Source organism: Macrosteles quadrilineatus, unplaced genomic scaffold, assembly GCF_028750875.1.
Source record: "Macrosteles quadrilineatus isolate MER2022 unplaced genomic scaffold, UCM_ALF_1.0 Scaffold_1__1_contigs__length_201487025, whole genome shotgun sequence".
NCBI classification, from domain to species: domain Eukaryota; kingdom Metazoa; phylum Arthropoda; class Insecta; order Hemiptera; family Cicadellidae; genus Macrosteles; species Macrosteles quadrilineatus.
The window spans coordinates 14,443,255-14,469,219 of NW_026542594.1; the positions used below are offsets into that span (position 1 = coordinate 14,443,255).

A 25,965-nucleotide genomic window follows, 5' to 3' on the forward strand; every position below is an offset into this window, starting at 1 on the left:
CTATAATCAGTGCGGAAGCCCACTTTGTCAGGTGACTGTAGGAAAAATATATTTCTTATGGTACTAAATAATCATCATTTGGTTTATAGTTTTAGCGAATTTCCCATACAGGAAATAAGCTATTACCGTAGTACTCATGGTAAGACCTGGACTTGGGACCGATTTACTTCTTTGTTTTGAGGTCCGCATAGGTCAAAAACATCCTCCGTTCAAATTCATAAATATATATATATATATATATATTCAGTAGAACCTTAATAAATCGAATCCCTAGGGGAACGGGAAAACTTCGAATTATCGAGTACTTAGAATAATAAAGGTTTGATTTATCAAGGCTCATTCTCCCCAAAATTCGATTTGTAGAGGTTCAATTCTTTGTTGAACCTACTCTACTGCTCATAGCCATTTTCAGTGGAAAGGTTATAGAGTAGCGCTAATGAAGTAAACAAAGAAATGAGTCATTGGCAGACACCCTCTCAGTTTTTTGCCACTCGGCTACGACCCTTTTAACTGACTGGTACCATCACATTAAAAGTTTAGACTAAAGTAAATAAGCTTTAAATGTATAGATAAAAAAAACATTTTGGTATACTTTAAAACAGACCGGGAAATAAATAATAACTTCAAATTCAGTACAGTATACGTATTTATTGAAATCAATGACAGTACAAAACAAAATCAATGACAATATACGGTATAACAAAACATACATTTGGTTTTTAAAGAACATTTTAACGCAACTTGACCAAGTTTTCAATAGCCTACCGTACATTTATAATAAACTGCAAAAATGGAATAGTGAATTACTCTGTACAGTTATTCACATGAGCTGTTAGTAATTTTATTTAACAATTGTGAAGACTTATTTAAAAACAAAGTCTCAATAGATAAAATATTTCTTAAAATTAAACAAAATTATCTTTCTTAATGTAACTCAAAACGGTGACTCACTGATGTACTGTATTGAAAATGGTTACAGTGTAAAAATGGTTACTCTACATTTATAGTGGAAAACTAAATATTTGCTGATACAGTACATCCTAAAATATAGTATAGGCTACAGTAGGAGCCTTAATGTTTGTATTGTAAATGATGGATGGTTAACTCCTTATGCAGAAAAATATTCAGAAATTGTAGTTTGTCTACCTGTTAGAGTAACTTTGTCCAGCGCATCGACCAGTACAGAAATTGAATTAATTGTTCGGTCACTCATCATCGTCTTCTTTTGAAGAAATTTGCGCAAGACATCAATGGTACAACGTGCATCACTAAGTGTTGAGTCCGGGTCCGTTGCTTCGTCCTCGCTGTCCGCTTTACCCTCGTCGTCGCCCTCTCCTACATTATCTCCTAGACTTGGGTCTTGTGCAACGAATGCGATTATATCCGCTTCACTTAGTTCCCCACTAACTTGTCGGCACATCGTCATAAAAATTGACAAATTCCTTGAACATTAAGGTGGATCCTCAACATTAAGGGACCGTGTAACTTCATTCCAACGCGTCGGAGGCTCGAGTTCATTATTAGGAGGGTCATCAACCACACTGATATCCACATCTGCATCTTCTGCATCTTCTGCATTTTCTTCGGGTTTCTGGGTGAATCCACTTTTCTTATAACAATTTTCGATTGTTTTCTCAGTTACATTATTCCAAGCCTTTGACGCCATCCACATTGCATCAAGCACATAGATTTTTGTGGGGCTATTTTATTCTAGGTCACTTGGGAACCGGCAAACCAATTATTTTCTATAAAACACTAAAGTTCTTGATGATTCCTTGATCTAGAGGCTGTAGTTTGGATGTTGTATTTGGGGGTAAAAACACAATTTTAATGTTTTTTAGCTTGGGTAAATCACCTTAGGCTGTACAATTATCGATAAACATACAAATTTTTTCTTCTTCTTCATATCATTATCAATGTCTTTTGGTCAACTGGCCGGAAATTTCTGATTTTATCCAAGATTTAGGGTTTGAAGTGTAGTCCATCGGTAAAATTTTTACATCTTTGAAACAACGTGGGTTTTTGGCCTTCCCAATCATTAGTGGTTTGAGTTTAACGGATCCAGTTTGATTTGCACCAAGTAGCACTGTAACTCTCTGCTTACTATTTTTGCCTCCATGGCATGAGTATCCTTTGAACGCTAATGTTTTATCCGGTAAGTACTAATAATAAAGTCTAGTTTCGTCCGCATTGAATATGTCGTCGGGTTTGTAGCCCTTTGTTGGATTAGAATTAGTTAAACAAATACACAGGTTTGCTATAACAGGGAGAGAAAAAATGTTTTTGTTGTAAAATGTTAATAGGTACTGTAGTTTAGTAAGAAATGAATGCATTTTCCAAATTTGATCAAAATTTATTCATAAACAAGCAAACTACAACAGTTGACTTATTCTCCATAACAATAACATGGGAATTTTAGATTTAAAATTTTTTGGGATTTTCTCCGTAACCATTAGGCGCATAATAACGCTTCAATATACTAAATTATTATTTTTAAGCTCTAAAAAATAGTTTAGAAAGAAATTGTGAAATTTTGTGTTTTTAGGGTCAAAAATGGGAAAAACCTATTTTTACCCCATAAAACCCCCCATAAACCCCCGTTCCCATAGTCCGATCATGGTGGTTCGCGAACTCGTTAGAATAAATATAGGTTTTTTACATTTGTACCAAATTTAATCAAAATCGGATAATTTTTGCTCGAGTTATCGTGCTAACGGTCACACACACACACACACATATATATATATATATATATATATGTGAATTTGAATGGATGGTGTTTTTGGCCTCTAGGGACCTCAAAACGAAAAAGTAAATCGGTCCCGGGTCCAGGTCTTATCATGAGTACTACGGTAATAGCTTATTCCCTATATGGGAAATTCGCTAAAAGACGTTCCTCTGATTAGCACATTTGCGTTCATTATCAGGTTAATTTCCTGATTATCGTCCACTAAAGATGAGTAGACCAAGTAATCTAGGTCTTACCATGAGACCTATGGTAGGGAGCGTTTCATAAACTCAAAATTTCACAAACTCCAACGCTTAAAATATTAAATGAACAGCGCGTTTCATAATGTCCAAATTTCATAAGCTCCAAAACTATAACATTCAAATAATCACTTGTTCACAATGTCCAAGTTTCACAAACTCCAACGTTTAAATATTAAATAAACAGAGCGGTTCATAACCTCCAAATTTCATAAGCTCCAAATCTATAACATTCAAGTAATCACTGTTTCACAATGTCCAAGTTTCACAAACTCCAACGTTAAGATACCAAATAAACAGTGCGGTTCATAATGTCCAAATTTCATAACCTCCAACGGTACAGTCTGGGCCAGAAATCTCTACAGTGGTTGCCACAGTCAGATAGCAGGCACCGTTCGCCAGCGCTCAACTACTGATTATACGTGCATTTTAATGATTGAAGAACACTCAGCTGTGTGACTCAAATAATGTGTTAGCACACAATGTGCAAATCAAATTTACATTTTTATATTTTTAATAGCTTTAATTCCCTGAGTTTCTTAACTGTTCCGTCTCTCAATTAAAAAGCCACTACAAATATCGTAAGAGATTTTTTTTACCGATGAAAAATTTTAAAACATATAAATATATTTTATAAGTATATTTTCTAATAGCTGTTAAAATTTCATGATGATTACATCAGTAGTTTTTTTTGTTATGGCACGGCAACCTCTGCAGCGACTTCTGGCAGAGACTGTACCGTTGGAGCTTATGAAACTTGGAGGTTATGAACCACTCTGTTTATTTGATATTTAAACGTTGGAGTTTGTGAAATTTGGACATTGTGAATCGGTGATTATTTGAAAGTTATAGTTTTGGAGTTTATGAAATTTGGAGGTTATGAAACGCACTGTTTATTTAATATATTAACGTTGGAGTTTGTGAAATTTGGACATTGTGAAACTGTGCTTATTTGAAAGTTATAGTTTTGGAGTTTATGAAGTTTGGAGGTTATGAAACGCACTGTTTACTTAATATTTTAGACGTTGGAGTTTGTGAAATTTGGACATTATGAACCTCACCCCTATGGTAATAGCTTATTCCCTACACAGAAAATTCGCTAAAAAGACTTTCTTTTTTAATATACATATTTTTATAGGCTTTACATCTTAATGTTTCAACCATAGGCCTACTCTGTTCAAAAACTTAATTAATCAAGGATACAAAATTACTTGTTTAAGTTTAATTTACAAAACCATTTTTACAGCAAATGGAGAGGTTTAAGGTGGTAGAAAGAGAGACAAAAACCAAAGCGTACTCCAAAGAGGGCTTAGGGGCTGCCCAGAAGATGGACCCGGCACAAAAGGAGAGAGAAGAGATTTCAACATGGCTTGTGACATCTATAGACGCTTTAAATTTACAGGTTAGTAACTCAATGACTGTTTGAGTAATTTCATGAAAATTTTAATTTAGCTTTACTAGAAATCAAGTTTTTTTTCTGTATAGTGTAACTGTTGATAAAAACAAACATAAATAATAGGCCTTCTGCTTAGTTTATCCTCATCCTAATGGTCCACCAGCCATGTTATGTTTTTTACAAGGCTGTGACACATAACACGTCAATGTCTGATCTTAATGAAGTTTTTTACATCTTGTTCTGGTTCTATAATATTCAACTATTTGATCCAGAAAGAAAAATCTATTCTTGTTATCTTTCACTTAAGCAAGGAGAATATGTAAAATTTTAACCTTTCCAGGACTAAATTAAATGAAGGGCTGAAGCTTAATTACTTTGCACCAAAATTCAGAAACCAAATGTATTTATTTTGCTTGGAATAATTCATTGATTATAAAAAGATTTTCCTTAGCACTGAACCAATTTTTTACTAAAGTTGTGAAGAAAATAGAATTTGAATTGACGGATATATCCGTCTTAGGCCCACAAAAAACCTAAGATAAAAGGATATATCTGTCTGCCACACGTAGCGATTATCACGAAATATGAATACTGCTACTAATCTTGAGTAGCCTATTCTTATGGGCGGCAGACGAATACATCCAACCTTATTCCTTCCCTTGCTTTATTTTTCATTCATCACATTATATGTATATCTATCATTCTTATATACATATCTGTCTTAAGCCCAGAAAAGAAATTTTATTTGGACAGATATATCAGTTTCCCACCCGGAACTTATTCAGAGATTGACAGATGTATCCTTCCACAGCCCAGGAAGAGGTTTAACTCTTTCGCTGCTGTTGCCTAATAGTGTACAGCGGCTTTGAGTGGGAACAGCCAACTTGATTAGTGTGTATGAGTGATAGAATATTTTTTAAGTTCTGTTCTATCCAATAGAAAAGCTACAATACAAGCCTAGCATATACTTTGAACCTTAGTGTTTGTGGACAAGTTTTAGAAGAATTAAACAATTAGGAACACTGTAAAGTTACAAAGAGGTCCTTGTCCTCAGTATTGCCAAGTGCAGGGAAAAGGCTGTATGCTTTGTCACGCCAACAAAATACGCCGCAAGTCTCTTTGAACTAACAATTACACATTACGGATGTACAGGACTAATCCAAAGATCTGCTGATAAGGGAATGTTTTAAAAAAAAACCTAACCTAAATAGCTTGGTATGTTATGGAATGTAGAATTGTGTGGTCAGCAGTTAACGTGTTAAAATAGATTAGAGATGTACCTAAGTAAGTTTAGATGCCTTCTCTGTACTTTAACACTTAATACCAACACCCCGGTCTGACAGGCCCACGGGAATTTTCAAAAACACAATTTGGCAACACTGTTTACTTGGGAGATTCCATTCCCCCAATACCTTCTCCCCTTTTCCTCCCCTACTTATTGATATGTTGTTTGTTCATTTTGCATGGGTGCCGTGACCTTGACAGGTTGTCTGCTCATAACATGTCCATCTCAGAAGCCCAGCGTTAATGTATTTTAAAGCTGGGTCTCACAGGCCGAGGGTTTCGGTTTGTGTGTTTCTAAGAGGGGTCCATTATTTTTCAAATGGGGTCTCTCAGACGGGGGGTTTCGGTTAACGTCAGCCGAAGTAGGGTTTCGGTATTAGTGTTAACATGGCATTTATTTTGAATACTTTTACTTTACTGTTGTATGCATAATGATTTTATCACAGCAAGACCAGTTTGAATCGGAGATTGAATCGCTGCTGGCAGGGAAGAAGAAGAGGTTAGACAAAGACAAACAAGACAGAATGGATGACCTAAAAGTGAAGTTGGACAGGCATAGGCATCACATAAGGAAACTAGAAACATTACTGAGAATGTTGGACAACATGTCAGTGGAAGTCAGTCAAGTAAGTAAAAAACTGAACAAGTGGGAAGGAAAATATCTGATGCAAATACAGGACCACCATAGTCTGGACCACAAAAATAAAATTGTTGAACAGTTAACTTGATTGTTTCATTCACCAAAAATATAAGTCACAATGGGACAGCTGTTTAGTTTTTCAAATAAATTATGTAATTCGCTGTTTAGTTTTTCAAATAAATTATGTAATTCGTAAAAACTAGAGGTGGGCCGATACCGATACTCAATACCAAAATACTCTCGATACCAAAGGTATCGTGGTATCGTCGATTCTCGATACTTGCCTGTTTTGGGTTCGATACCGATACTCACACTGAACCACTGAATGCTACGAATCGGTGCGGATTAAGTCAGTTCAGTCAGAGCGCCGCCGAGCGGGTAAATTGCCGTTGCCGTTACGAATCCTAGCTGTTTGCCTACTTAGTTAAATATACTCGCAACTCGAGTCGAGTAGTAGAGGTTAAGCCGATTTCGTTGATATTTGACAGGTAAATAATAAGAAAGGAAAATGTTTGAGTTTTATTTAATCCCTTAACCCCTTTCAATATTGACATACTAGGCCTAATAATAATCGGCAACCTAGACATCGCGTCATCCATTTCACTGACAGCGACAGCTGACACTGGGATAGGTAGTGGTGTGCAGCGAGTGCGATGCATTGAAATTTCAATTCGATTCTAAAAAGGGATGTGTCGATTATCGTCATCGATACCACCATCCATTGGTTACCACTTGGACATTGGTATCGGTTCGGTACCAAGACTCAATTGTCAAAAGTCGATTCCGATGACACCGACACCCGACAGGGATAAATATTTTATTTTAACATTTATTAACTTTATAGCTTCAGTATTAGTTTTGTAATCACGGTTAACAATTTTCATAGCCAACTTAGAAACTATCAGCGACGGTGCCGGACATTGTTCAGCTTCAGCTCATTGCACAACACAATCTACATTTCATTTTCAAGATGTCAGACTCAACTCATGAGACAACCGGCGCGCGAATGTCCTGCCAACAGGAAGTTAATTATTCTAAACAATGTCTGTATCAATAAGTCAGACATTTAGATGTATTATTTTTATTTTTAGTACAAAATAAATAACCTAAACATTTCGAAATGTTCAGTTTCCTCCCTGCATTATACGCATCATTATAAAAATTATATTCAACCATTAAACTTTAACATCGTCATCGTCGTATGGTTAGGCTTGCTTTATATTGCGCCAAAAAGTAGTTCCATATTTATCTGTACTATCTACCTGATTAAAGAGTTTAGTGAAGTTTTAAGTGCTACTATGACACAATGCATTTATTAAAAAATATCATAAGCCTTAGTCCATGTAGATTTTGTAATGTTATAACGAATGGTGAATATTGACAATAAAAGTATGTAACAACAGTTCTCATTGGTCAGGAGGCGACAATGCACTACCATGTCAGCCAATCGACTTTCGTGTTTCAATGGAGCAAATGACGATTGCTTAGACATCGTTTTATCTTACTGCTTATTGTGGGTGGGAAGGGTATCGATAATTTATCGTGATTCGAGATCCGATTTTTAGTACGTGTTCGTTTATGCATAATGAGTATTAAAGTATAAAAAAACTAGGTTAGTTACAGACAGGTTCAAAACATCGATTGTTCCGATCCATTTTTGACACCCCTACACGGAAGTTATAGTGACGTCGTGCATAAGGGCGAGGCAGGCCGGTTCACAGTGAATCCACTCTGCCGAACCTATACTCTTGGTATCATCGGGAACATAGTCAAACACTTTTGTTACTAAATAAAACTATGGCATGTTTTATAAAAGCACTCTTTTGGAGATTCTAGTCCCAAAACATAATCTTTATTGTAGGCTAAAAGTAAAATTTATCTATTGCCATACTTTTCTCCACAGACGTCAACTTATTCTACAATCTCTTTAAAAAATACCAGGTTTCAGTCAAAATACTTTTGTAAAAATTGACAGTGTGCTGTTTTAATACAGTCATTCCTTGACCACGATCGTTTTTACTCACTATAGAGAAAAGACTTCTTACAAAAAGTATTTATAGGCCAAGATATGTGTAGTTTTCTTTTAAAGTATAACTGCAATTGCTTTTAAAATAAATACAAAAAACTGTCAAATGACTTAGATTAATACTTGTAGGCCTAAGCATATTTATAAATTCTAGAGGAAACTTTATTAGATCTCATCATAGTCAAATTCACAGTGTAGATTTAGCTACAGTGTTTTAAAATAATTAACACTCAGAAACGTTTGTGTAATCGAAATCTGCAAGCGACTGACGCCGAGGGTAAGGGAGGGCATGTGAACCAGGCATTAGAGCAAACTTTCTCTTTTCCTACCCCATGTCCCGTTAGACGGTGGGTGGGGCTTCACACTAAATAAACACTCAGTTCATTCATTCACAGTAGAGAATTTATAAATTAGAGGAAACTTTATTAAATCTCATGCTTTAGTCAAATTCAAACATTTACAGTAGGCCTATTTTAAAAAAACACTTAGTTCCATATTTTTGCAATTGTTTTTTACAATTAATAATAAACCTTTAACACCAAAATATAAGTTTGATACACATACATATTGTGTTTTTTTATGGTATAACAGTTTATAATATTATTAGTGGAAGAAACTGTGCAAAAAAGATAGGTATCGGAAGTATCGGTATCAATAGGTATCGAGAGTACTTTGGTGGTATTGGTATCGGTATCAACAATTTTTGGTATCGGCCCATCTCTAGTAAAAACAAATTGCTAACATTTCTTAATCTCATAATTTACTAAGTAATGAACCCTTGGCTTCTTAATTTTACCTTTGCCTACCAGTCATCTCACTCCTGTGTATGAGAGGTCTTGAGTAACCTGGTAGTAATTTATTTATTACAAAAAAAAACTACACATAAACAGAAAATTCATTAAGAGAAAACATAACATTAGATTTAGCAATTACTTAGGTTTGCTGCTATAGGGATGGGAAAAAGTGTTTTTTGATTAAATGTTAATAGTAGGCTATAGGATGAAATAAATAAATTTGCCAATTGTAATCAAGATGTATAGGTATTCATGAACAAGCAACCTTCAACATTTTTCTTTTAGGACACCTCAGTCATGACCACACATCTATCCGTGCTGGGTCGGAGTATAACTGGCCAGTTGCCAGTTATAAATATTTGTACAATGTCCATCCGTGTTTTTTGTGTTTCATGTTTTATTTGCGTGTATTTGTGTTTACCGACGACCTCAATTTGAGTGAAATGACATTTTTAACCGCCTGATGATGGGACTTTAATCTTGAAACTGGTCGCCTAAGACGACAATATAGGATCACTGACGGACAGGTAATATAAACCATTTAATTTTTCTTTTTCTCCATAAGAATAACATAGGAGTTGTAAATGTCAAATCAAAATATTCTTTATTTGTAGTTTGTTCAAGAAATTACAATGGCGACATACAAAGCCCTCAGTGTTCAGAAATACCGTGAATCAGATTTGTATAGGACCAGGCAACTTATATACGTTTAAATATTCGTTGCCAATACCCTAAAATCTAGGCTCCCATTCATTACTGGCGTTTCGATAGCTGTTGTGTGCAGTAAAAATACACAATCACAGTGAGTGGGTAATTGCAGATGTTCCTGCGATCTCTGCTGATCTTTAGGATGTCGTTTTGATTGTTAAAGTTAACAAATTCTGCTAAAATCGCTTTTCCAATTGGTCAATTTCGGTTTTGACTCACCACTATTGCGCTGCTATGGCTGAACCGTACTGCCAATAGGCTTCTATCTCTTCTACATTGATACTTACGTTAACCAATCTAAATATCCGTAGTGATATTTCAACATCGGTTCATGGTACTAGTGGTAGAAAGAAACTTTCAAGTACCTAAACATCGCTCATTTTTGTTGGGTTTTCACCTTTCTTACAGTCATATTAAACTTAATTGTTTTCCTACAGTAAATGGTAAGAAAACAATTAATGTTTAACTATCCCAATAATTAATATGCGTGTAAATCTATTTATTCTTAAAATATTCTTTCTAAGTTCTAAAATGGCTTCATCTAAAAAAGAGCAAACTTCATATAAAAAACTACTGTTCTGAATATAATCAGGTTTCAACTGACCACAATATCCCCGTCCGTAGAACCACACTGCTAGGCCTAGTTAAAAATAAAACAACAAAAGTCAAAAATATGTTTAAGATTTAGATTCATTGTTCCACAATTGATTACCGATTTGGCAACACATGGATCTTTACCCAAAGTTAATAATCAGCATATATAAAAAGTAGGAATTTTATTTTTAAACTTTTGAAATCATCTTCGTTTGATTTTGGTTATATTTTAATGATTATTGTGAAGTTAGAAATGTTTCTAATTTTGGCTTTGTAGATCTAATAATAAAACCAGATCTTAGGTGATTTTAAAATTGTACAGAAATGCTTTTAACAGTAAGTTTATTATTTTTAAATTGCCTTTTTAATGCTGCTTAATCAAAAGTGCACACTTAAAATTATTGATTTTCATTTTGATCAAACTTGGCAAATTTATTTATTTTATACTAAGCTATTAATATTTTTATAAAAACACACTATTACTCTCCCTGTAGAAGCAAACCTAGGTACTCACTAAACCTAATGTTATTTAGGCCTAAAGAGATTTATGTGTAAACCTAATCAGGCAAATGGAAATTTTCTTAGTCTGAAGGTTTGCTGCAGCAGAGGTAATATGCGTCACTTTAGGTAATACCTAAATCTCTTTACGTATTATGCGTATATCTTTCTATGTATACGCATAATATGCATAATATATATACATAAAAAATTAATGTTATCTTAAAAAATATAAGCACAATGACTTCATAAATTTGTTCTAATTTATAGATAAGACGGATAAAAGACGATGTAGAGTACTATATAGAGTCATCGCAAGACCCAGACTTTGAAGAGAATGAGTATATCTACGACGACATTATCGGACTGGACGAAATCGAGCTTTCGGGTGTAGGGCTGCCGTCGTCTGCGACAACAGACAGCAACGGAACTCCGACCAGTCTCACGTCATCTCCCCCTCCGTCCCCTCCCCTACCGCTGCATAATCATTCCAGTGATAGCTCCAACGAGGAGAAGAAGAAGAAAGAAACAGATCAGCTGCCTACCAAGGTAAATGCTGTTTTGTTTGAACTTAATAAAATGTAAATTTACTAGGGATGGACAGGTCTCGAATATTCAAGAAATTTGCTTGATAAAAATATTTTTTAGTTCAAGATGGTTTGACTTTGCTCCAAAACTTTTTCGAGACGAGATTATAAAAAAGAAAAAAAATAGGACGCCTTTGCAAAGGAAACGGAACATCAACGCGCTCCTGTATTGGCGAGACTTTCTGAAGGCGTTTTTTAACAGTATACATCTAAAAAATCTGTAAAATAATTTTATCAGGTAATTCGTTTATCTGTTATGGTCCTGTCCATACCGATTATAATAGGTTTTATTGTAAATGATATTATTATCACTGAGATCAAAAGTAATACCGTACAAGCCACTATAGTTTTCTTTCTTCTCTTATAGATTGTCTTTGTTGTGATACAGTTAGTTGTGGTGTGCATATTATAGTTTTACTCAAACAAAATTCTTATTTTATTTACATTTTTTCATATTTGAGATTTTTAAGTTCCTGTAAGCTTTTGATATTTTGTACACTCTTTTTGTATCAACTATTTTCACAAATAATTAGTTATTGTAATTAATTCGTTTTTTTAATAGAGCTTTATTGTTATTTGTTAACCATTGTGAAACTGAAAACACATTATTCCCAATACTAACGAGATCTATAATCTTGTTTTGAGAATCTCGTCTCGTCCATCCCCAAAATTTACCAAAGAAGAATTACCTTGCAATTTTATATTCCATCTTAAAAAAAGTTGTTTTCGGAAAAAATCTTAAACAGGGTTATTTTTACTGGGTTAACTGTTGATCATTGATTTGGACTATCTTTTTATTTGTTTAAGCCCCTTAAAGTAGATATGAAATCAATTGTTTTCAAATTTCTGGATGTGATGAAAAGTTTTAGTAAAGTGCTTAATTTTATAGTAACATGTTGATGATTAAAAGAAATAGTAATCTTATACACTTATTGTAGCAGACCCGGAACACTCATGTGGAATGTTGGTGACTAAATCTAACAAATTAAAATATTTATTGCTTTAAAAAAATTTTAACTCTTTGTATCTGACATTATGTATGGATGTATGACATCCGTGTGGATTATGTAAAATGTAATCAGCTAGTTTTGATACTAAGTAAGCCACTGATTAATCTCTAATAGTTAATCCACCTACCACGACGGGCAGCAAAGTGGCTGATAAAGGAAGTGTTTTGGAAAGGGACTGATAGATACACTGTTTAACATAAGTGTGTCTTGTAGGTAGTGGTCAAACCAACAGCAGTCAGAGCAAGCAATAGCAGTATACCTTTGCTCAACTCCAACAGTAAACCAGCGCCACCGCTGACAAACAACAACAACAATAACAACAGTAAACCCGTCTCTCACTCAACACCCAACAACAGGTAAGCACTCCACTACTGGGTTCAACATTGTTGGAATCACTTGAAATTGTTATACAAAAAAAGTATATTGTAAATAAATTGTCATTAGAAAAATTGAAATTGGTGCCTCTTGTGAATTAAGGAGTAAATTGACTTTTACAAGGTAAATGTTGTTAAATACAGTGATCCGTTTTACTTTGCAAGAAAAATGTTGATAGAACTTTTAAATGGGGGTCCTTAAGTCTTATAATTTGTATCTACACAAAATAGAAAATATTTTTATTCTTTGGTAAAACATATTAAATTAAAATTTTTTGTAAGGATAATGTTGTTTTTTGTGGTGTTCTTTTTACCGTGTGGAATGCAGTAAAATTTGTAATCAGGTTTAGTAAAGTTTGTATTTTTAGATGTGTGTGGATAGTGAAATTTCAGTTCTGATCGGATTCGGTTTGGATAATTAGAGGTTCGGATTCGGATAGTTTGACGTTCAAGTACTTAATAAATAAATATTAAGGTTGAGAAGTTATAATTTGCATTTTTATAAACAAAAACTACAATATGAATACTTTACAATTTTTATATTGTTAATGACTTACAATATCACAATTGTCCAGTATTCATATTGTAGTTTTTGTTTATAAAAATGCAAATTATAATTTCTCAACCTTAATATTTGGTTCTTGGTGTTCTTGGTTCAGTTATAAAACCTGAAGTTTAAATTCACAGCTTACTCAAACTTAAGAAAAAAGTATACCTTATATCTTGATGCAAACAATTTAAATGGCAAGGCAATGTCTCAGTGTATTTGATGTTAATTAGGGATGGTCAAGTCTCGAAATTTCGGGAAATTTTCGGGAAATTTTTAATCTCGTTACACGAGACGAGATTACTTTTTGGCCGAGATTTTTATCGAGACGAGAATAAAAAAAAAAAAAAAAAAAAAAAATTAAAAACGCCTGCAGAAAGTCAATGCAATACCCGCAATACAGGAGCGTGTTGTAGTTGCGTTTCCTTTTCGAAGGCGTTCTTATTTAATTAATTCTTTTAATGTAAATATTACTTTAATTCTTTTAATGTAAATATTACTTTCATTATTTTAATAATATTACTTTAATAACATTTGAGAAGTTTTTTTAAGTGTAAGCAGTGTGAGGAATGTTTTATTACTATAAAAAAAGTCAAAACAAGTAACTATTTTATAAAAATTAATATTGCTTTATTAAATTAATTTTATGATTTATTTTATTTTAGGATAAGTTGAACTCTATCCTAACTGATATCACCATGTTTCCTAATCGTAGGCATTTTTAATAAGTTAGGCGTGATTAATAAAAAATGTTATGCTGATGTTATTTAATGAAAGATTGTAAATTAATATTCTTGCCTATTATCATTATTTTAGTATTTAAACAGTCATCTAACAATGTTACAAAATCAGGTAAAAATTTCGAACGTGCATTTCCCGTTGTGTATGAGAAGAGAAATCTCGTCTCGATCTCGTCTCGAAATTTTATGAGAAATAAAAAATCTCGTCTCGTCTCGTCTCGAACTAAAAATCCAATCTCGTCCATCCCTAAGTTAATGGAAATAAAATCAATCAATCTGATTTGATTTGATGATTCTAAGGTCTTATTATTAACACAGTCTATTTTCTTGCAGAAACAAATTTTCATCATGAAAAAGTTATATGTTTAAAATAGTCAAGTAACTTGATTTTACTATTTTAGTCAAGTTCAATCTTATTAGTCAAAGTAAAGTCGTTCCTTATATTTCTTTCAAGTAGGCTACCATTGTATCCTTCAACATTTTAAATAAATTATCATTTAGGTTAGTTACACAACTAGTGCATATTGTTACCAAAATATGAGTGAATATAAAAGTGGGATGGGTAAGAGACTTGGATTCAATAAATAAGATCAGCTTCCTAATTGGGGCCATCAATTCGTTAAAGATCAATCATTAAGGAGAGCTGGGTCGCTTAAAAAGCTGCTGGCTTATACCAAGCACTAACTAGCTCTCAAGCCAAGTATGGGTAGCTATTTTAATTTCAACCTCTTCCATGTGTTTTTTAGTTTTGCCATTTTTTTTGTCTGCAGCTCACCCTCATCGGGCGGTGTTCATGTGAATCATCACCACCCTCCGCCCCCTGCCAGTGGTAACTTTGCCGCAGTTGCCGCTGCACCCACTCATAACCAGACCAACAACAAAATCTCCTGTAAGTACTGTAATAGGTCAAGTTTGCCAAAATATTCAGTATTTACAATAAATTAAATATTAATATATAGACTACTGTAACATTCTACTTTTTTAAAAAGTTCATTCTCTATTTGGAAAAGTCATATTCAATATAGTTCTGGATAGCATATGGTGAACCATGGTTTGGATCCATGTCCTTCCTGAGCAGAGTATTGTTCACTAGTGTGGCAGCCGATACTTTAACCCTAGCAGTGGCCAATGTTAGAAGTGGGGAATGGCCAACCCATTTTGGCGATTTTGCAGACCATTTTTTGAAAATTCGTAAAAATTCAACCGTACAAGTAAACCTAGCCAACCTCATATTCATTTTGTTCGGAAAGAACAGGAGAATCTAGAAATAGTAATATCATAATGATTTAGACAGTGTATTTTATCGGTAAAGTGAAAAAAATAAAAAAAATTGATTTTTTTTTTTGAAATTTCAAAAGCGGCCTCTGCATTTTTTTTCTACGGATTTTTTTATGGGAAATTCATTATATACATTTTGTAGACAATCTAATTCCCTACATAGAAATATATAACATGTTAGGAAAATATTTTTTTTTATAAGTTTTTGGGGCGAAATATAATGACAAACGGAGAACCGAAAAAATTGAAAACCGTACAGTGTTAGTTTATGTTGTAAAAAGTTCTATAATATATGTGTATACTAATAATGATATATACATGTTTGTAAAGCTAATGAAGTAAGGAATCAAAAAAAGTCATAAAGTTTATGGTAAAAATAATTTTTTACCTATAAACATACGTATATAAAATAATGTTTTTATATTTTAGCGATTTCTCGAGAAAAAAATTCACAGTACTTAGTATACAACTTTTGTACCAAATTTGTTTACTTCAAACCAACATAATAATCTTGTAGTGTATTCAATTACCTACATAAAAATGTATAACATGTTAGAAATATTTTTTTTTGTAGGTACGTAATAGGGACATAATAATACAATAACCGCAAAACCGCAAATAAGTGTAAACTATAGCCTACAGTGTTTGCTTGTGTTGTGAAACATTATGTAGGCTGATGATATGTAGCCTACATATTTGTAAAGCTAATGAAGTAAGGAATCCAAAAAAGTCATAAAGTTTATGGTAAAAATAATTTTTTACCTATAAACATACGTATATAAAATAATGTTTTTATATTTTAGCGATTTCTCGAGAAAAAAATTCACAGTACTTAGTATACAACTTTTGTACCAAATTTGTTTACTTCAAAACCAACATAATAATCTTGTAGTGTATTCAATTACCTACATAAAAATGTATAACATGTTAGAAATATTTTTTTTTGTAGGTACGTAATAGGGACATAATAATACAATAACCGCAAAACCGCAAATAAGTGTAAACTATAGCCTACAGTGTTTGCTTGTGTTGTGAAACATTATGTAGGCTGATGATATGTAGCCTACATTTTTGTAAAGCTAATGAAGTAAGGAATCCAAAAAAGTCATAAGTATGATGGTAAAAAGTTATTTTCACCTATGATTATGTATCAATTTGAGAACGTTTTGAATTTTTTGCGCATTTCCAGAAAATGGAGTGTACAGTATTTAGTAGCCTATATAATTTTTTTACCAAATTTTTTACACCCAAACCAATATAAACATGTTGTAGTGTATTCATTTACCTTTATAAAAATGTATAACACCTTGGGTAAATCATTATATAGCATATATAGCACCTCTGAATGTCAGAATCGTCATTTTTGAACATGATGCTAACAAAATACAGTAGTAGGCCTATTTAGTATAGGCTATAACTTTTTTACAAAATTTTTTACCCCCAAACAATTATAAACATGTTGTAGTGTATTCATTTACCTTTATAAAAATGTATAACACCTTGGGTATATCATTATATAGGTATACAACAATCTCTGAATGTCAGAATCGTCATTTTAGGACATGATGCTAACAAAATACAACCTTTTATGAACACTATTTCACACAATTCAGTAATATTTATGCATGAAGATTACTGTTATACACACACACAACACTTCACTAACACTAACACTACGAAACTAATAACATATTTAGTAATAAATCGCGGATAAAACTATTACCGGCAACAACACAAACAAACAATGGCAATACAAGACAGCTGACAGACTGTAGCAGTAATGACTCACTTGTCGTCTACATGCGAGCATACAGAAATAACCCTGAGTGCAGGGCTGCCACTCTCTGAATCTAAATTTCTTCCTCTTCAAAATGATATACTATATGACTAGTAATAATAACTTTCACTGTATATAATTCGTATTTTCCATACTGTCACCAGACGACTGTTGGCCATTTGTTAGAAATTTCGAAAACAGCTGTTTTCATAAAATCGTACCGATTGTGCAATCAATATTTAGTTATAAATATCACTACCACAATGAAGATAAAATCAATGGCTATCCAGTGGTACCACCCGCAACATCCCAAGACGAAAATTACCCGAGCAGGGTAATGCCAAACAAGACGTGTTTTGCCAGTTCCCAAGTGTCGGCTGCAAAAGTCGTACCGGGCCAAAATTTCATTTGATTTCTAATCGTCGTGACATTGTTATATACCTGCTACAGGGTTTGTTTATGTAATCAAATGAAAGTTCAGAATGTGATCTTTCGAATGGTATATATATTAATCTCATCTGAGTTGATTGTAAGTGTTTTTTTACCGTTAAAAAAATTTCGGCCCATACCGTCACCAGACGACATTGGCCATTCTAAGCATCAACGTCATACCGTCACCAGGCGACGGTTGGCCACTGCTAGGGTTATTACTGCCGTTCCACTACTGTTATGACTTCTCTAAGACTCTACAGTATTTCATTCATAATTATTTTTATCATCACATGTTTTTCTATTTTTTATGAATTTTAAACATCCATGAATAAGATATTGTGTTGAGTTAATATGCATGCTTTTATTAATTATTTTATAATTTAGTCATTTTAGCTGGCGACAAGTGTGAACATCAACTAGCCATAGTAAAATTCTACACATTTACTTTTCAAAGTATCATTCAAATTCTCGTTTTCAATATACACTATTAAATATTTTATACAGTTCAAACTATAATGGATGCACAACAATTTACCTTACTTCTAAACACATTCAATGAACAACAAAAAGCACTGAGATGTCAAACACGTTTCTAGCTTGTTACATCCTAAATGTCTACCTTTACTTATTGCTTAGTTATTTTATAACTACTAGTGTACATGTTGCTCAAAATCGAGCAATTACAAAGAAGTACAGGAGTTATTTATAAACAAATCACTTGTTTAAAAACTAATAACAGTCATGATTTCTGATGATGACGGGAAAAGGTAAGCTTACAATTTAAGTCAACGTAAAAAGGTTGTCAGATTTTATAAAGTACCGTACCTAAGTTATTTAGCCAACTTTTAGACAATAAGGTGTAGGCTTTTTAAACTCTACAAGACAGAGTTAGGCAAAAACTGGCAGAACTCTGAAATGGTGTATTTATCATAGGCTTACTCATATGCCAAATCCTTAAATAATAAAAATTCTATGATTATAAGTTATATCATTAAACACAAACCAACATCCAAAACTATACACATTGTTAATACAACATAGTTAATTTACACATTGACTGTTTACAATTAACATATGTTCTTCCTCTCACTTTTAACTTTTGATTCGCAACGGGAAAAATCTGTTTCATAATCATTGGAAATAGATTAATAATAAATAATCTATCATAAAGTTTAAGATTAAATAAACCTACCACCTAGTTCTTTTATTTTTTTGGATCAGCTGACTGAAATTGTGAAATAGGCATTTGACAGTTCTCGTTGTTTACATTTAAATGTCAAAGCAAATGTAAACATTGTGAATTTTCTCTTGCTTCCATGGAGACCAATTATTAATATTAAATTTCTGACAACAGCTGGAGTTTCAAAACAATGTTTGTTTCCCATGTTAATCTTATGGAGAAATATGAACCTTTAAAGGACCCCAGGGCCTCACTCTCTAATTATTTACCTAAAAAGAAAGTTTCCTGCACAACTTCACGTTACGCCCTTTCCAATGACACCAAAAGCATGTGAATCGGTTCAGTAGTTTCGGAGGAGTAATTGTCACAAAAATCCTGCTTGCGTATTAAATAAGTATAGATTATCAGCTGGTTATAATGTTTACTTGTTCACTTTGATTTTAAGTATCTGGGGCTTTAATTACTATACTCTGAGAGTATTCTTTGGAGAATCTTTTGCAGCCCTTTATTGGGGTTTACAATGAAAACTTTTACCTGGATATTTAGTTTTTGTTTTGACTTGGTTTAGTTGTATTACTTATTCACACAAAAATTTAGGTAGCCTAGCCTAGTTAAGGAGAAAAACCCTTCACACTTAAAATCATCACATTCTTGTGTAGGCCTACAGATAATAATAGGCTATAATGCTTAAGGATAGATAGCTTCCAGAGCAAATTGAAGTTTTGACATTTGTCGTTTTGCAACATTTGTAGACAGGCGACACGCTGCAACGCAAACATTTTAACACTTTTCAGGCAGTTTAGGAGAAAAATCCCTACACACTTTTCAAAATCATTACACTCTTGGTTACAGATAATATAGGCTATAATACTTATAGATAGTATAGATAGCCTCCAGAGAAAATTCAAGCTGTGATATTTGTCGGTTTGCGACCTTTGTCAACAGGCGACACGCTGTTACGCCAACATTTTTAAACTTTACAGGTAGCTTAGGAGAAAAATCTCTTGACACTTTTCAAAATCATCACACTCTTGTGTACAGATAATATAGGCTAAAATAATGCTTAAAGATAAGCTTTGACATAAGCCGTTTTGTGACATTTGTCGACTGGCGACACGCTGCAACATTAACATTATAAAACTTTGCTGGTAAGTAGTTTAGGAGAAAAATCCCTTGACACTTTTTAAAATCATCACGCTCCTTTGTACAGATAATATAGGCTATTATAATGCTTGAAGATAGATAGCCTCCAGAGGAAATTCGAGCTGTGATATTTGTCGGTTAGCAACATATTAATATTAATATCAATTTGCCAAACTTAGCTCAGTTTGAAAACGTATAACCTATTTAAAAGTAGGTACCTATATCTTACAAATTGTACATAGCTAAACATAGAGCCTGAGCTTAGCCTCCTCTTAGAGAAGGGTAGCTAAGCCACATAGGCTGGGTCTAGCTCAACTAAGGGGCAATTGTTTGCCGGGTTGATCCTTGTTGGTTAGTACTGAGAAGGAAACTTAGGTATACAAAATTGTTGTAAATCCAAGTTTGGTTGTCCTCGATATTGTAAACATTAGCATCTGTTCGTACGAAACAATGATAGACAAATAGGTTGTGACATGTTTTATTAGGTGGCTATTTAGTTTCCTTACCTGTGCTAGGTCCGAACCATCCTCAGTCCAAACTAAATGGGAAAGAGAGTCTTCTGTATTATTGTATTGTACTTGTCATTTCCTTATTCTGCTTTATATGAATATGAATCCTGACTGAAGAAAAGTGAATTTAAAATGCCTAATTATTTCCATAAAATCTTATTTTAAATTTAACCGGTAAACATTTTTTACTTCCTCTAAATGCGATGTCTAAACAATTTACAGCCCACACAACAGAAAACGGCACCATACTACCACTGGAGCGAAGCAGTAGAGAAACGCTGAGAGAACGAGACAGGGAAAGAGATAGAGAGTCAACTGGCACCAACTCGACGGGTCCTCTACATCGGGTGGCTGAAGCACCTTCACCTCACACGACACATAATAACATTAGTTCAACGTCCCCTCCCTCATCTGGTGAGCATATTGTGGATTATCGATTGTTTGCTGATATAATTCATTTTACTGCACTAGAATTCCAAATTGATCTTTGAATAAGCGTCGTCATAATACATCTTTGCTGATTACTGTTCTTTTACTTCCTCCTCTATACATAGTATATGGAAAAAGTATTGTTTTCATAATAATTGTCTACTTTGAATTTTGGGTGGTTATACGGCCTATAGGGAAATTCGCTAAAACCAAAGAATTGGTAAAAATTTACAGGTATAGAAACTTGTGACTGTCACGGCGCAATGGTCGAAATGACACACGGTTACGCCACAACTGTACAAATGACTTGCGGTCACGCCACAACTGTACAAATGACTTGCGGTCACGGCGGGAACGTCGGTATGACTCGCGGTGTCGACAGGATCATCGGAATGACTCTGTGGTCACATCGGGATTGTCGAAATGACTCTCGGTCACTGCGTGATCGTCAGTATGACTCACGGTCACGGCAGTATCACCGGTATGACTCGCGGTGTCAGCATGATCGTCGGTATGACTCCGCGGTTACGGCGCAATCGTCAACTTTGCCTCCTGCAGGGTGTCTACCAGTCAAGAAAAAAGGGATTTTGGAAAATTTGGGGGATTTTTTAGGTTCAATAAAAGTCAGGAAAAAGGTCGGGATTTTGAATTGTAGTCGGGAAAAACTTACGAACTAAACAAATAAAATACAGTGGTGTTAATGGGAATGTTGCTGAAAGTCAACAGTCCCGGAAGATCAAATAATTTATACCTGTGCCGCTAGGTCAAAAACTACAATGTTTGCAGTGTCTGTAGATCAAAAGTCCCAGTAAGTCAAATAGTACAGTCCGATCTAAAAACGTGGTCTATGTTAAAGCAATTGACTTATTGGGAATTTGACCTAATGCAACAGCAGGTTTAATATAACGAAATACGGTAAAATACAAGTTCAGTTTCGCTGAGTCAACAGTGCCGGAAGATCAAAAGCAATAAAAGTGAACGTCGATTCAGTGTAAAGTAGACCTCCTGCAACGCTTACTACACCAACAAAACTCGCTTTTAGTTACTTCGTGTTTTGTCATAATTAGAATAGAGCTAAAATTATCATATTTGGTACATAGCTTATCTATTAATGCTTCTTTTCAACTGTTTGGTCAACACTGTAAATAGGTATAGCCTTTCGTCAAAATTTGTGGCATAAAATACCCGCAAGGACGATCTGAAATATTATATTGATTTACTTTGGATTTTAAAAATGTTAACGTTTTATTTTGTTAAAGATTTATGGTGATACGTAAATATTGTGGTGTAGTAAAGCATATTATATTGTAGTTAAGTGTTAAATTTTGAAATTTTAGGGTGAATCGAGATGAAACTTTGTTTATAACATGCGTCTCTCCTACCTTAACATACATACCAAAGTTTCATAAACATCGGTTGGAAAAGTGCAAAGATAAATATTTGTATGTAAAAAATACAAAATGGTGGATATCTGGTTAACGAAATGATTTTGGAAAAAATGTTAGCCTTGATTTTCTGTTTATTTTGACCCAAGGAATTACTAGGTAAAGTATCTCCCCGCTTATCTTAACACCCTGTTTATGATGTATTCTTATAAGTGAAAAATGTAAGCTGGTAATAAAGAAAGGTGTTTTATAAATAATATGAATGTACTGGTGATCTGTATATTCATCTTTTTCTTGTCCTTAGAACTATAAATTAAAAGTCAACTCAGCAGTCGCATCGTACGATGTAGTTCTTTCCATGCGTTGCGAAATGCTAAATTTGCCGTCCTCTTCAACCCAAGTTATCTACTGAACCACTGATTGTAAAAAATTTTAAAAAAAATATATTTTACGCATCACACTTTTGGCTACAACTTTGCCACAGACAAAACCTCTCTAACCCAAAAACAAAACAAATAATCTCGCATGCTAAGTTTTTCATGTTAGAAATCACGATTTAAAACTATTTCACCATACAAATCAATTTTTATTAATTAGATCGGTAAATAGTTTAAAGTTCCAACAAAATAGTCATCGAGTAGGACTAACCAAGAAGCTCTGTGCCAAATTTCAAAATTTTAGCACAACTTTCAGTACACCAAAACACGAAATTATTTAAGTCATGCGTCGAGAGGACTATCGTTGTTTTTAACAGATTATACTTTTGACCTTCCGGCACTGTTGACTCAGCGAAACTGAACTTTTTTATCTTATTTCGTTATATTAAAACTGCTGTTGCATTAGGTCAAATTCCCAATAAGTCAATTGCTTTAACATAGACTACGTTTTTAGCCCGGACTGTACTATTTGACTTACTGGGATTTTTGATCTACAGACACTGCAAACATTGTAGTTTTTGACCTAGCGGCACAGGTATAAATTATTTGACCTTCCGGGACTGTTGACTTTCTGCAACGCGTCCGGTGTTAATTACCATATTATAAACTCAACAAGGATGCATGATCACCATGGTCAATGTTTTGTTGTCCGTTTAAATTCTGAATCAGACAACCGGCATAGTTCATGCCGGCCCAAAATTATCGGCACTCTCAGCTAAATATCGTATCCAAGTTTGACAAGTAAACCGAATCAGGGAACCGCTCATGCCTTTAACAATACTAAATAGTCGTAGACTGAAAAAATCCAAATGGAGGCAGCACTGGCACGATACTCTGCTAGAAATTGAGACGCTGTAAAACGTTGTTATGTTGGTACCACTCAAACGCGGTCACGGCGGGATCATCGGTTTGACTCGCGGTGTCGACAGGATCGTCGGCATGACTCCAAGGTTATGGCGTGATCGTCGACTTCGCCTCCTGGGTTCGCGGAACTATCGTGAACATCTCTCGCAGTCACAGTGCAATCGTCGAGATGACTCCGCGGTCACTGGGCGATCGTCAAAATGCTTGCGGTCATGGCACGATGGTCGAAATGACTCGCGGTCACGGCGAAATCGTCGGTTTGACTCGCGGTGTCAACAGGATTCAAATTAAAATTCTTTATTATACTCATAACATCTTTTGGAGTACAATGTACATAGATAGGAGTTTTGTCAATATTTATAAAACTAATACTAAACTGATATATTTGATAAAACTAATTACAATTATTAAAACTTTTAAAATGTAATAGTAATACTCTACAAAAAGAAAAAAATATCTGTCAATTCTAAAAACTAAGCTCAAACTACATGACAAAATACCAGTCTGGTCTGTATAGTCTGGATCTCGCGGTCACTGCGTGACGATTGTCGGTAAGACTCGCGGTCACGGCACGATCGTCGACCTTGCCTCCTGGGTTCGCGGAACTATTGTGAACATCTCTCGCGATAGCGGCAAAATTGCCGACGATCGGATCAAATCCCGTCCCGAAAAATTCCTGAATCAAATGTATTCCCGTTCCGAAAATCGAGAATATTTTTCATCCCTATTTTGATTACATGGGTGGGTTTTACCTTGGTTTTTTCAACAGGAAGGTGTTGTCAAACTCACATGAAATTCTCTGTTCTCCAAGTCTCGCACAGGAGCTATATTACTCTTACAGTAAATTCATACTACCCGGCCTCATAGAGTAGTTAGTATATCAATGTTTATTGACTCATATTAATGTACTCATTTATTTTTTAATTGCTGACCATGAAATATCCAAATAGTGTGATATTTACTAGTAACTGTTGTGTTTACAGTGAGCAGTGCACCATCACCAGCACCCCCCACACCACCTCCCCCCTCACTACCCCCGCCACCTGGCCCTGACCACTCCCTCTCCTCTCTCAAGACCATTGCCCAACAGGTCATTGTGAGAGCGGGACTCGAGATGCCTGCGTCTGAAACCAGCAGAGGTTAGTACACAAGTTGTAAAAAACCAAACAAATATTGATAATCCTGATACCGCAGCGAAACTTTTTGAGCGGAGTGAGCGAAGCTCTTATACGTCGACTCTTATGCATTCCGTAATACGCAAACTCCTCCTAGACGGCTGAATCAATCGTTTTCAAATTTTGCATGGTGATAAAGACCATATCGGTGAGTGCCAACATCTATATGGCGTTAAAAAAGTCTCTCAGGAATCCGCCCCACTGGGTCTCAAAGTTTCAATGTAATCCTTATGGAAGCAGTATTTGACACATAAACAAAGATATATCATCAGCTGTTGACTTTTGAATGCAGTAGATAAAGAAATAGCTGATAGCATTATTCCACAGATATTAGAACAGAAACGGCATGGATCATAAATATAATCAAATGACGACACTAGCTTCAGGCACAGAAAACATATTACTATAACCTATAAGGTTATAGTAGTATGTTTTCTGTGCTTCAGGTTGAGGTGGTCCGTGACGAATCAAGTGGTGAAGGAAGTAGTAAAGGTGAGCAGTCTGGAGTGTGGAAACTGTTTATGACGATTAGATTAAGGTACTGTAAGTTATCTGCATTCCGAAACTTCTATGGGAAGGGAGGAAAACAGGTCCGCGACGTAGGAAGTGGTGAAGGAAGTAGTCAAGGCGAACTGTCCGGAGTGTGGGAACTGTTTATGACGATTAGATTAAGGTATCTGCAATCATATTATGCCATTGGAAGAGAAGGAAACAGGTCTGCGACGTAGGAAGTGGTGAAGGAAGTAGTAAAGGCGAGCTGTTCGGGGTGTGGGATCTGTTTGTGACCATTAGATTAAGGTGTTTGCAAACCTATGATACTATGGGAAGGGAGGGAAACAGGTCTGTGACGTAGGAAGTGGTGAAGGAAGTAGTAAAGGCAAGCAGTCCAGACTGTGGGAACTGTTTGTGACGATTAAATTAAGGTATTTGCAATCCTATGATGCTATGGGAAGGGAGGGAAACAGGTCTGTGATGTAGGAAGTGGTGAAGGAAGTAGTAAAGGCAAGCAGTCCGGACTGTGGGAACTGTTTGTGACGATTAGATTAAGGTATCTACAATCATAAAATGCTATGGGAAGGGAGGAAAACAGGTCCTTGATGTAGGAAGTGGTGGAGGAAGTAGTCAAGGCGAGCTGTCTGGAGGGGGGGGGGACTGTTTATGACGATTATA

At 34.6% G+C, this 25,965-nt stretch overlaps 1 protein-coding gene across 3 annotated transcripts in view; it reads left to right on the plus strand.

Moving 5' to 3' along the window:
* Positions 1 to 25,965, plus strand: part of LOC129005114 (CCR4-NOT transcription complex subunit 3) — a 72,085-nt gene that overhangs the window by 40,200 nt on the left and 5,920 nt on the right. For all 3 annotated transcript variants that reach the window (XM_054433934.1, XM_054433926.1, XM_054433943.1), the window contains exons 3-9: positions 4,235 to 4,390; positions 6,115 to 6,294; positions 11,199 to 11,477; positions 12,739 to 12,881; positions 14,957 to 15,075; positions 20,728 to 20,919; positions 24,604 to 24,759. In XM_054433934.1, coding sequence (XP_054289909.1) covers positions 4,235 to 4,390; positions 6,115 to 6,294; positions 11,199 to 11,477; positions 12,739 to 12,881; positions 14,957 to 15,075; positions 20,728 to 20,919; positions 24,604 to 24,759 — 1,225 coding nt within the window. The remainder of the gene's footprint in view (positions 1 to 4,234; positions 4,391 to 6,114; positions 6,295 to 11,198; positions 11,478 to 12,738; positions 12,882 to 14,956; positions 15,076 to 20,727; positions 20,920 to 24,603; positions 24,760 to 25,965) is intronic.